Raw genomic sequence first — 12,427 nt, forward strand, 5'->3', positions numbered from 1 at the left:
TTTTTATAAGCACTCTGTTCATTCTTTTAGTTCATTTACTAGCTCGTTTTTTTTCTATATGCTCTTTCCTTAAATAACGTTTTAATTGTTTTTTGGGTATTTTGTTCAGCGGCAGCCTGAGCTTCATACCAGAACGAGTAGTAAGGTTTGCAAAACATGCTAGTGATGCGTTAAACAGGACGGAAATATGCTAGCAATGTGTTACACGTGCTAAAATATGCAACAGATTAAGATATGATAAAGCATGCTAACAAAAACTAAAAAGTTGGCAGCAACATGTCATCAATGCCTGGCAATCTCAGCAGAGGACGCTTGGTGAGTTTTAAGTTTTGTAGCTTCTTAGCAGGTCGACAAGGCCTAATGGGGTCTGGATTCGTAGTATGATCGATTTTTATTGGTCTGTCTTGAGTAAAACCTTCTAGTCGAATATTATTTAAAATGTAATACATTTTTGTGATCAAAGCTGCATTTTCAGGATCTTAGCGAGATTTCGAGTGACGTTGTCTACCGTTGTGCAAGCCTTTCAGAAGATATAACTGGAAATTCAGGCTGTTAGCACTGGCACATGTTGAGAACAAAAGGGATCTGATTAGTTATCAAAATGAGCGTGCAAATCTAGGCCTTTAAACAAGGTTTATGAAGTATCAAACAAGTTATACAGGTTAACAGAGTGTTAATCAATTCACAAATTTCAGAGTAGCATTAGTTTAGGTTCACCCAAATAAAATAGTTCACCCAAAAATTTAAACTAATTGTAGCACCTTTAAATAGTTCCAAACCTGTATGAATTGAACCTGTATCCAAAACTATGAATGAGATATTTTTAATGTTTTGGGTCACCATTGACTCCCATAGTTTTTTTTTCCCTACTACGGGAGTCAGAGGGGACCCAAAACAGCCTGGCTACAGACTTTTTAAGACTTAAGACTTTCTTGACAGACCCTGAGATTATAACATTAATATGTACACGGCATTTATGTGTGTTTGAATTTGACCGACAGATAATAAACCTACAACCTCTGGGTGAAGTTACCTTGACCCTGAACGCGTGTCTGATCTGAGGACTTCCGCTTTCGTCACCGTAGCCCGGCTAGCTCAGTCGGTAGAGCATGAGACTCTTAATCTCAGGGTCGTGGGTTCGAGCCCCACGTTGGGCGAAACATTTTCGTTTTAAGTACCCCTGTGTAAATAAAAAAAAGTCAAAACAAGTGACAATACAGCGTTAAATCTAGAGTTACTAACACATATTTTCACGTTAATCCACCGTACAATTAACTCAGATCATGTAAACTACGTTTTCAGTAGTCACGGCGCGATTTATAAGCTGCATTTGAACATAATGTTGGAACAATGCCCTTTAAAGTGTAATTGGGTACCAAGGCAACAGAGGCGCCAACACAGCACGTGAAGACGCCTGTGGGCTCTGAAAAAGAAAAATCAAGGTAAAAAACGATTTTCATTCACATGCTAACTTTAGTAGTGCGTTATAGATTAAATCAGTCTCATATATTGTCATATGGTGATATTCAGACCCATGCTGATCTTAATGAAGCCGATCGACTCAAAGCCTAATAAGCGTGTAATTATTTAATAAAGTAATAATACAAAGTAATAATTGTAAATATAGCTATTTCGATTAAATTGTTGGGGACTCTTTTCCGCGTGGATGTAAATTGCTTTAGACTAGCAGGCTATACAAGCCTTTTGTGCAAAATAAACAGCAACTGCTAAACAAGCAACCAAATTGCAAAAAACAAAGATTTGATGGAAATCGCAAAACCACCAATGGCTTCGCTGCACTAATCATAGTGCAGCCGTGGTTTAATTCAACTGTAGTTATACACAATGGCCCGAATCAGTGCGATAAAAACATAGTTTAACACATGCATTTAATTTACTGTGATTTGAAGCATCGCGAGCGGCTTCCAACAGATTCGCGACTTTCCCTTCAGAGAAAATTAGAATTACGACGCCTAAGGTTTCGACTCTCCCCTAATCGACTCGCCCTCTATAGTAAGAAACAGGTGTGGCGAGCGGTTAAACGTGACCCTAGCAGCACGCAATCCCAATACTAGCGTCTGCTGTTCTGACAGCTTTATTAGTTGTTAACCGAGAGAGAGCAGCCCATGCGCCTGAGCTCTCTACTCTCTCAGCAAACACTCCTCCACGGCGGAAGGTAATAATTATGTCCGATTTGTGAAGCTGGGTGACTTTTAAATAGGACCGTGTTTAGTGCCTAGACCAGTTATTTGAAATGCTAATGTTGTTTTGTCTGTAAGAATTGAATAGTGAAGCTACACACTTTGACGATTTAATTCATTTTTGTGATTTAATCTGTGTTCCTTTAAAGTTCCAAAAAGGTTGCTGTCACATACCTATTCTTATTTTTAAATAGTTATAGTACATTGTATATAGTTATATGCTGTATAATAGTGGCCCTATATAGTTTCAGCCTTCTGTTGCGTATTAGGGGTGTGCGATATTAACAAAACCAAAACCAACTTTATATTTTCTGGGATTTTATAGATAACGATAATTAGAGGGTATTTTGCTGAGTGTGTTATTGTGCTTGTACCTCAGTGACTGATTTCTGAAGTTTGTGATATTCTTATAATAAATAGTAATAAAATTAGGGCAGTACTTCTTTCTGTGCAGTGTTGATAAAATTTTGAGCTATGAGTCTTATACTTTAAAGTGGAGCCAGATGAGGGTGAGATTACAGAGGCAGAGTTTATGGATTAAATGACTGTTAAAGGTTAGCAAATGCCACCAGAGTAAAGTCTGATGTTTCACAGGAAGCTGCAGTTAGCATATTTATAAAATAAATTTGGTACATTTTTTATTTCATTTTGAAAGTTTATGTTTGCAGGTGAAAATCCAGACAGAAAGACCTTTGTATCAAAAAAGAGTGACTGCTAGAAGCAACAAGGCAGAGGAGAATCAGTCCAAAACCCTTTGCAAAACCTCAATGGAACCACGTTTTGACTATGAATTTGATCAAGAACTCCGCAAGGAAGATATTGAAAAACGTTTGAATTCCAATCCAGTTGTTTTCAAACGATGTAGACTTAAAATGGAAAGACATGATCAGGCGCATGCCAGTCCTGTCGGCGAACCAACGCTATGCATCAAAATCTGTGGAAGAGAAAATGTGGGCAGGTCCTTTCCTGGAGATGAAGTCTGTGTAGAAATCTTGGACAGGGAGCATTGTCCGCAGAAAGGTGAAGTGTTAAATGGAAAGGTGGTCGGACTAATAAATAGAGATGAAAACGCCTTAATCTTCATCTGCAAGATGGTGGAAGATGACCCAAAACTTGTTGCACCTGTTAACAAACACATGACCAGAATACGAACAGTTCAAACTAGTCCTGACTCGGGCATAGTTGAAATACGAGAGTACAAGAATGGGCGCTGGGTGAAAAAGGAAACTGAAAGGATTTCTGAGAATATAATGTTGGTGGTCAAGGTTATAAAATGGGAAAATGGGAAAACATACCCTCTCGGAGTGGTCACAAAAGTAATTCCAGAGTGTGATGCTTTCAAAGAAATATTAGAAATTGAACTTGGTTGTGAAAACACACCTCCACCATTCAAACTACAAGAACCTATAGAAGATGAGGCTTTATCCAGGACACAATTGTATGAGATTTTCACTTTCACCATTGACCCACCTGAAGCTGAAAACCTGGATGACGCCATAAGTGTGAAGGAAATTAACTCTGATCGCTATCAGATTGGTATTCACGTTACAGATGTCGCAAGTGTCATTCCCAAATATAGCGAGCAAGACAATTTCGCTAGACAGTGCGGCAAAACAATTTACACTCCAGAGAAGGGAGATGTAAATTTCTTGTTTTCAAGAGACCTAAGGAAAAACCACTTGAGTTTGGTGCCTGATGAGGACCGTAAAGCCATATCCTTGCTGGTAGACGTTGACAAGAATACAAGCCAAATACTAAACATGGACTTTGATCAAACCCTGATTAGGTCTGACAGACAGATGTCGTATGAAGTGGCAGACGGAATTATTCAGAAGTACTGCTCGGGTGACTCTGAGCCTCTGCGGTTCTCTTGCGTCGAGGAATGTTTGGCTGTTGCTTGCCGTTTCTCAGAAGTGCACAGAAAATACAGGCTGGAAGGCGGATGGCTGTTTGGGAGGCGGGCGGGGCAAAGTCGCTCTCGCGTCATGGTGGAGGAGCTAATGAATCTCTACAATAGTGCCGCAGCTGAAAAACTCATCTCTACAGACGTCACAAGAGATCTCACCCCACTGAGGTGCCACAGGGAGCCGGACCCCGAACAACTGACTCAGTTTAAGGAGAAATACTCTGAGCTAATTCTCATGTCACCTTACTTTTCAAATATCTGCGGAGTAGATACCGATAGTGAAGAGGAAGTTTGGACCAATCCACAATATGAAAATACGGACCACAACGGCATATCTTTTAATATATTCACGTCCATATTTAAAAAGATGGAAGAGTTTGCAAAGAGCAAAGACTATTATAATCTGATGCAGTTGATTTTTACAGATGAAATCCATCCCACATTTAACCCCATGGCGTGGGAGTTTCGTGACATTCAGAAGAAAGCTTTCATCCTTCGGTCATGTTCCTCGGTGGATTCCAGGTTGGGTCACCATGATTTACAGCTAAACGCTTACACATGGGCTTCATCTCCTATGAGGCGTTATCTGGACCTTATCCTGCAGAGACTTCTGCACACCTCAATGTCTAAAGAGATCCTAAAGCAAGCTGACTACACTCAAGTTGAAATCAATGGCTTCTGCCAATCTGGAATGGATGCAGAAGAGAAGCACGATTCTCTGGTGTTGGAACTAAACAAGTTTCAGTTTCAACCCAAAGATGTGGTGAAGCTTGCATTGGTGTCCCAGCTCACTCCACAAGGGCATGATTTCACTATATCGTTCCCGCTACTTTCTAATTTACACGTCATCCCCATCATGTACAAGCATCTTAAAGTTGTGGATCAGCCAAGATACAACAGGGAAGATAATTCCATGATACTTCATTGGAAGAGAAGAGTGTATTCATTCAGAAAATCATTCAAGAGTTTCCATCTGTCAAAGCCCATGACGAATGTGACATCGGTGTCAAGTAACTTGTGGAAAAGACTGGTACATGCCATGAAACAGCAGGACTGGATTAATATTGATCAATGCCTCCAAGACATGAAAAAATGTAAGAATGAAGAAAAGGAAAGGAATACAAGTGAGGTATGTTTAAACAAAGCATGCCATTATGAAGAACTAACCATGGAGCTAAAGTTGGGAGCAGTTGTTCAGGTGCAGCTTGGGACTGAATTCAAAGATGGCTTTCCAGTTCCTGTAGTTCAACTGCTCAGTGTTAATCAGTGTTTTGAGGTCTGTTTGGAGCACACAAGAAACCCTATTGATTGTTTTTCCAAAACCGTATGCAATGCATCAAAGTCTTTCTATGAGAGCTACGAAGAGTACCAGAACATATGGAGAAAACTATGTAAGATAGACACCGCTTACAATGCTTTGGAAGAAAATAACAGCATCATTTTAGAGGATGTTCCTATAACCTGGAGTAAAGATGAAACAAATCTCCAAGGGTACTTTTATCTAAACAAGACTCAGAAAAAGGAGTGGTATCTGGAGTTTGATCTTAGAAACTGTTTCTTGTGCATCAGATTAAGAGATCAGAAACCAGAGAAAAGTGAACCTTTGGACCTGCAGGGTTCACTACCTTTTACATGGGTTGCACACGCAGTAACCACAAAATCAAAGAAAGAAGACAATCAAGACAAAAAAACAAAGAAAGAAGACAATCAAGACAAAATTCATTTTCTGATTACAAAAAGATCTATAGGTTACATTCCTCCCAATGTTTGTGAACGGGAAACAAAATTCACCGTCGAGGTCATTCCCAAAAAAATTCCATTTTTGTAAGTGATGGTTCATCTTGATGCATTTCAGATTGACACACAATTAAACATATACTAATGCAGTGTTTTTGCAGGGTCAGAGAACGTGTCATTGAAAAGCTAAAACAGGCTAATGACTTGGTGAAGAATGTCGCGACTGGAAAACATCTTAAACAGCTGAATGCCGGTAAGTGGGACAACACGAAAGATCAGGCAAAATGGTATTTCACAAAATTGGTCAATTTATTTCATGATAACTTAATAATAATGGGCATTATACATCTGGAGTGCATTGTTTCAGAATAATTCTATGGCTCGGCATCAATTATTAAACTTATACTACAGTTGCCACACCTTATAACACTGTTCAGATGTTTAACTTCAAGACGTATAAGGATAAGACATTTAGGCTGTAAGGAACTTTGAAATAACTTAAAAAACAAGTAAAGAAATAACTGAACTAAAGGCATATGATATGACTAAATACTCAAACGATGTTTGCGGACCACTCTAATTTCTGCCTTCATATGAGTTTCTACAAAAAAACAATAAAGTGAATTACAAATTTGTTATTTTAATGTGCTTAAAACCCCTTTGATGTAGATGCTTATACAAATATCAGCTTAGACCATGTGGATGAAAGCCTGAACCTGCCATGTCTGAATGAGAGCCAGAAGAAAGCTGTTGAGGAGGCTGTAAGGAAACCTTTCACGGTGATCCAGGGCCCCCCAGGTACTGTTTAATACTCTATATACTAATAATGTAGTGTACTAATAATATATAAGTTACTCCTGGAATATGTAGCAGCACTTTGTAAGGTAACGTTTTTTTTGGTTTCAGTATTAAAGAGTTTATTAATGTCACAATATTTCCAAATTGATTTTTGATTTCACTGATTTGCCTTTTGCTGATTCGTCATTCGTATCTTTTTCAGAAAATGTAAAAATCAATATCGTCTAATAATCAGATTGATTTGTAGTCTTGGGAATGAAGATGTGTTGTGGACAGTACTTAAGAAGTGCACCGTGTTTCATCCACAGGTACAGGAAAAACAGTGGTTGGTATTCACATTGTTTACCAGTTTTTCATGAAGAACCAGGAATTTCTGGCCTCTTTCAAATCAACCCCTGGTGAGAAACCCTCAAAAAAGCCTGCCATCCTCTACTGCGGACCTTCCAACAAATCTGTGGACATTGTTGCAGGTGAATTGTGTTTGGTGGTCTTTTAAAATATACAGCTTATACCCTCATTATGTTTACAAATGTAGAACCATCAAGTTTTTCAAAGGAAGTCAGAAACATATTATATGTTTGTTATTCTATATATTTGCTTTACTGGGATGAAAATGAAACTGAGTTGCATGCAGTTGCACTGACATTTTCATGCATGCATGGAGTACATTTCAGGCTCCCTTTTACCTGATGAAGTGTACTTACATGACACCACTTATCTTGTTTCCCAGAGCAGTTGCTGAAACTCAAGGGAGTCCTAAAGCCTCTGAGAATCTACTGTGACCAGATGGAAATGCGTGAATTTCCATATACAGGCAGTGATCTAAAGCTTTGCCGCAAATCACTCCGTGATGAAAAACCAAAAGAGGAGCTCAGGTAGGAGCCACTTTTTTCACAGAGATCTATTAGTAAAATGTGTCCACTTCAGCAATCGCTGTTGTGTTATATGAAAGTGGTGACAGTTCAGAAATGGGGAAAAGTACTTTTGGTGTTCTTTTTCCAAAGTCGGCGTGCCGGTCACTCAAGACATCCTATATACAATACCTGGCCAAAAAAGCTGTCGTTTGGTTTTTAAAAAAAACAATACTGAAGATTTTAAGATTGAAGCATTACTACAGTGATTAATATGTTTCTGCCCTGTTAACCTTTTTTTCCCCAAACAGTCATGCCATAAGATTTACCCATGTACATGTTCCAGGAAGACAATGCCAGGATTCACCACTCTTAATTTGTGAAATAGTGGTTGAGTGTTCTCGTGTATGAATTGGAGCTTAACCCTACTGAAAAAGCTTTGTTAATACAAGATAAAAAAAAATGGATGCAACTCTTGATGGTAATTAATGCTGTGCTGTTGCATAACTTTGTTGAAACAATCCCACAACGAAAGCACAAAATGGTATCATTCTCTACAGATCTTCCACAAAAGCAGTTCATGCACAATGAAACAGGCTCTCATTACACCAAAACAGAAATTTTGGTTTTTGATTGGCTAAATATATATTTTTTTATGAAGAGGAAGGAAACTATGGCTATTTAGCTGATGAAATACCTTTGTTAAACGTTTTATCTAATTATCTTTGAATGTAAAACAGCGATGGACATTTGGACTTTAGACATAATAACAAATAGTGTATGAATATACCCATTAATGTATGATTGTTTTTTTTTTTTTGCAGGGATATTACACTGATGTATCTTGTTCGTGAACCTAAAAATGATTCCTCAGAAGAAATAAATAACTTTGAAAATCACATGGATGATATAGACGTGTGAGTAAAATGCCTGTTTTTTGCATTTAGAGGCTGCCACCATGATGCACGAATGTGAAAAGATTTTTAATGATTATGAGGCGTTAAGAAAAAAAATGACAATGCATCCTATATAAAGATATCCCATAAAAACTGAGCTAATACTCTAAAACCCATTCTGTCAATGTCGTCGTCATTGTGGTAATGTGGTAAGTGTGTCTCTGCAGTTACAGGAAACGGCTGAAGGAAGCTCACAAGCGTGAGATTGAGAAGTATGATGTAGTGCTATGCACCTGCTCAACAGCGCTGAAACCTGAAATCCTGGCGGTCATGGATTTTCAGCAAATCATCATTGATGAATGTGCCATGGCGACAGAACCAGAGGCCTTCATCCCTTTAGTTTCCTACAGTCCAAGACAGGTGAGTGCTGGAATTACATCATCGTTTTTCCATTTTCAGGCAGAACCGAAAAGACGTGAGGTTATGGCTGATGCAAAGATGCACGTCTTCCATTTCTAATGCGGCTCAATGCCATCTTCCAAATAAAAGTCGGCGCCTCACTGGTTTTGTTTTTCAGATAGTTTTGCTGGGCGATCACCGACAGATACGGCCGATAGTGCAGTGCGCCCTCTTGAAAAATATGGGCATGCAGCAGTCTCTGTTTGAACGCTACATGGATCTGGCCAAAATGCTGGAGACACAGTACAGAATGGTAAAAGAATCCGTACCAAGACTGTCAAAGATTTCATTTTGCTTCGGTGTCTAACAAACGCGCGCGTATGTCAGCATGAAGACATTTGCAGGTTTCCTTCAGAAGAATTTTACGAAGGCAAACTGAAAACCGGAGCTGAACGAGGGCCCTGCTATCTGCTTAACGATCGTGGAAGGCCAACGGCGATCCTGTTTGGCCACGTGCAAGGAAAAGAAGACAGCTTAGTGGTGTCTACAAAAGAAGGCAATGAGAACTCCGTGGCCAACATTAAGGAGGCAGAGCAGGCTGTAAGTCAGATCCTCATGCTGACGTTTTAAAATTCAATCAATGAAGTAAATATAGATTAATCCTTATTAAAGCCCCAAAAGGAATTCAGTCAAGGACTGTGGGCGTGTTTCCTCTTGTTCTGTAAAAGCCTTTGGGTTTATCATGTGTGTTTTGGAAGCGTATGCAAATTAGAACATCTAATTATATCACACCTAATTTGCATATTTAAAGCGTTAGCTCGTTAGTTTTGTCACTAATTACTCGCCCTCATGTCGTTCCAAACTCATAAGACCTTCGTTCATCTTCGGGACGCAAATTAAGATATTTTATATTTCCAAACCCTCCATAGACAACTGAAATATTCCCAGCTCCAGAAACGTAGTAAATACATTTGTAAAAAACTAAAATAAAGAAAACAGAAATAACACAATTTATTTAATCATTATAAAATGGCTGAAAAAATAACTCAGGAGAAGAGAATGGTAAAATGGCTTGTTTTTGCAAAAAAGTATTTTTGTAGCGTTACAAAAAACTGAAGTTGTATTTAAAACAAATATTGGATTTCTGGAGCTGGGAGCATTTCGGTTGTGTTTGAGGGTCAGGTGGCTCTTCGATTTCATAAAAAATATCTTCATTTGTTTTCCAAAAAATTACAGAAGGTCTTGACGGCGAGTAATTAATGAAGAAAGTTTGATTTTGTGGTGAAATAACCCTTTAAACCCATCAAAACAATTTAGCAATTCTGCTGCAAGTAATCAACTGGTGATATCCATTAGTTAAACGTTTTAACCCACTCTCCTGTGAGTCTAAAAGTCTAAAAGAAAACACTAGTCATAGCTGTTTAAGAAGTTCATATTGTACAGTGATAAAATATACATTATACATCCAGTGGACATGAAGTTGACAAAAACATCACCTCATTTCATGAGGAGCATCTGAGAAGAGCATGAAGGCAGTATGAGTGAAGCTCATCTTTCTCACTCAATGCACCATATTTCAAGTACATATAATTAAAATGTGTTCCTCCCCAGGTCCGTGTGGCAAGACTGTTGATTGAACAGTCAGGTGTGAAACCCGAGCATATTACGATTCTGACCCCGTACAACGCACAGGTGTCCGAGATCAAAAGGATGTTAGAGAAGAAGCATCTCGCGAATGTCACTGTTTGCACAATCATGAAAAGCCAAGGTGCGTTACTGTGCATGCACTTTCTTCCGATTTCAATTCATGCTCAGTCTCTTTGTTTAAAACAAATCGTTTCAGAAAAGCTTTTAGCCGTTGAACAGTCTGAATGTAAATTGCTGTGTACAGGAAGTGAGTGGCCGTATGTCATCCTGTCTACCGTGCGCTCCTGCTCCATATCTGCTATAGGAAGTGGCAGACCAAGTAAAGCCTGGCTAGGAAAAAGACTGGGATTCATTACTGATCCAAATCAGGTCAATGTCGCCATAACTCGTGCTCAGGATGGGCTGGTTATTCTGGGTAAGAAGCGAAGAATGCTCATACAGTGACCACAAAAAGCCATATTAAAAATGTCATTGTTTTATAAATTAAATCGTCAGGCGATGAATGCAAACAAATTCTAGATACAACTGCAAGCGTCCTATTGTGAAGAAGTGACCTTCACTCATTTACATGCATAGGAATAATAATAAAGGAATAATTCACCCAAAATGTATTTCTTCACCGGAACAGATTTGAATATATTAGTCTTATATCACTTGTTGATCACCGACGGTGCTCTGCCGCGAATGGGTGCCGTCAGAATAACAACATCACAATAATTCAGTTTGAGCTCTCATTTTGGTGAGCAAGTGATATTATAATACATTTCTCCAAATCTAATGAAGAAACAAACCCATCTACATCTTGAATCTCAAAATATCGCTTTTGGGTGAACTATTCATTTAACAATTCACAAGGACAGCTAACTAACTTTGAGTCATTTTGGCACCTTCCCTTTCCATTTGTAAGCTAATTTCAATCAATCAAATCTATTGTTTTCAGATTTCAAATCAAACAAGCCGTTTTGCGAGTAAATAAATGTCATTAAGCTTGCTATCTCATCATCTAAAGCCATGGCATTCAGTCATTTTGACACGTTGCTTTTACAAGTATCCAGAATTAAGTTGGCTCTACGCACGTGTAACATCCGCTTTTTTTTGTTGTCTCTTAGGTAATAGTGCCCTGTTGAGATGCTGTGAACTTTGGGAAAGACTCCTGCGTCATTATTGCGACAAACACTGTCTCGTGGATCCGGCGAGTGACATTAAAGTCCAAAACACAATGTCAGCAGCCAAAAAGTAGTTACCCAAATCCAAACCTTTGACAGACACCTTGCTGCTTATATAAAAAGTTACGCAGGAAACAATGCTGTTCTTCATGTTGAAACCCCAGCCATAGACTGTGGAGCCCATCTGTCTCTGTTTGTCATGTTAGAGTAGGGGCGTAAAGGGGAAAGACAGCATGTGCTTCATACGCAGCAAGCCGTCTGGTAGGTTCTTGCCGTCCTGTCTGCAGACTAGCTTCTCCGGCCTTCATCTCCCCCTTCTGGTGGACTTTGAGCAGCACATGAAGCTCTTGACTGTCTGCAAGCATCCATCTTCCAAGCATCGTCATGCTATGGCTTTCTTGCAGGATGTCTTTTGGATGTAGTGCATAAAAACAGCTGCTGCCTTTTGGAGGATGCACAGATATTCGGGATTCCCACGCTTTTGAGAAATCTCTTTCGATCGCAGTGCAAAAAAAGTGAGGGTGCTGGGTTCGTGACTCGTGAGGCGGTCGTGGCCTAATGGTCAGACTTGCAACACAAAGGTCGTGGGTTCGTGCCCTGGCCTGGGATTGTATGAATGATAATCGCTCTCTTTCACCCTCAATACCTCGACTGAGGTGAGACCCTTGAGCAAGGCACTGAACCCCACTGCAGACAATTGCTTATCTTAGTATCTCTGTCTCGTTTCTTAAACCAATCCTCAAAGCTGCAGTCCACAACTTTTTGAAAATGTACTGAATATATAAATAAATGAGTGCACCACGAATCCATTTTCCAAACCCTATAA

At 39.2% G+C, this 12,427-nt stretch overlaps 1 protein-coding gene and 1 non-coding gene across 2 annotated transcripts; both read left to right on the plus strand.

Moving 5' to 3' along the window:
• The first annotated feature begins 301 nt into the window (after positions 1-301).
• LOC122348071 (helicase with zinc finger domain 2-like) lies at positions 302-12,416 on the plus strand. Its single transcript, XM_043243338.1, has 13 exons — positions 302-315; positions 2,870-5,931; positions 6,006-6,097; positions 6,514-6,642; positions 6,951-7,112; positions 7,373-7,517; positions 8,318-8,410; positions 8,617-8,809; positions 8,967-9,101; positions 9,176-9,388; positions 10,400-10,556; positions 10,680-10,850; positions 11,545-12,416. Exons 2-13 carry the CDS (start codon positions 2,969-2,971, stop codon positions 11,673-11,675), a joined length of 4,584 nt encoding a protein of 1,527 aa, XP_043099273.1. The 5' UTR covers positions 302-315; positions 2,870-2,968; the 3' UTR covers positions 11,676-12,416.
• trnak-cuu lies at positions 1,085-1,157 on the plus strand. The gene has a single exon. It is a non-coding gene; the product is annotated as a tRNA-Lys (tRNA).
• Positions 12,417-12,427: the final 11 nt, after the last annotated feature.

Source organism: Puntigrus tetrazona, chromosome 7, assembly GCF_018831695.1.
Source record: "Puntigrus tetrazona isolate hp1 chromosome 7, ASM1883169v1, whole genome shotgun sequence".
Taxonomy (NCBI): Eukaryota; Metazoa; Chordata; class Actinopteri; order Cypriniformes; family Cyprinidae; genus Puntigrus; species Puntigrus tetrazona.

Coding starts and splice junctions, on each gene's coding strand:
- LOC122348071 (XM_043243338.1), top strand. CDS start 2,969: ATGGAACCACGTTTTGACTATGAATTTGATCAAGAACTCCGCAAGGAA. Junction 9,102..9,175: donor TGGAGACACAGTACAGAATG/GTAAAAGAATCC, acceptor CGCGTATGTCAG/CATGAAGACATTTGCAGGTT. Junction 10,557..10,679: donor CACAATCATGAAAAGCCAAG/GTGCGTTACTGT, acceptor TGCTGTGTACAG/GAAGTGAGTGGCCGTATGTC.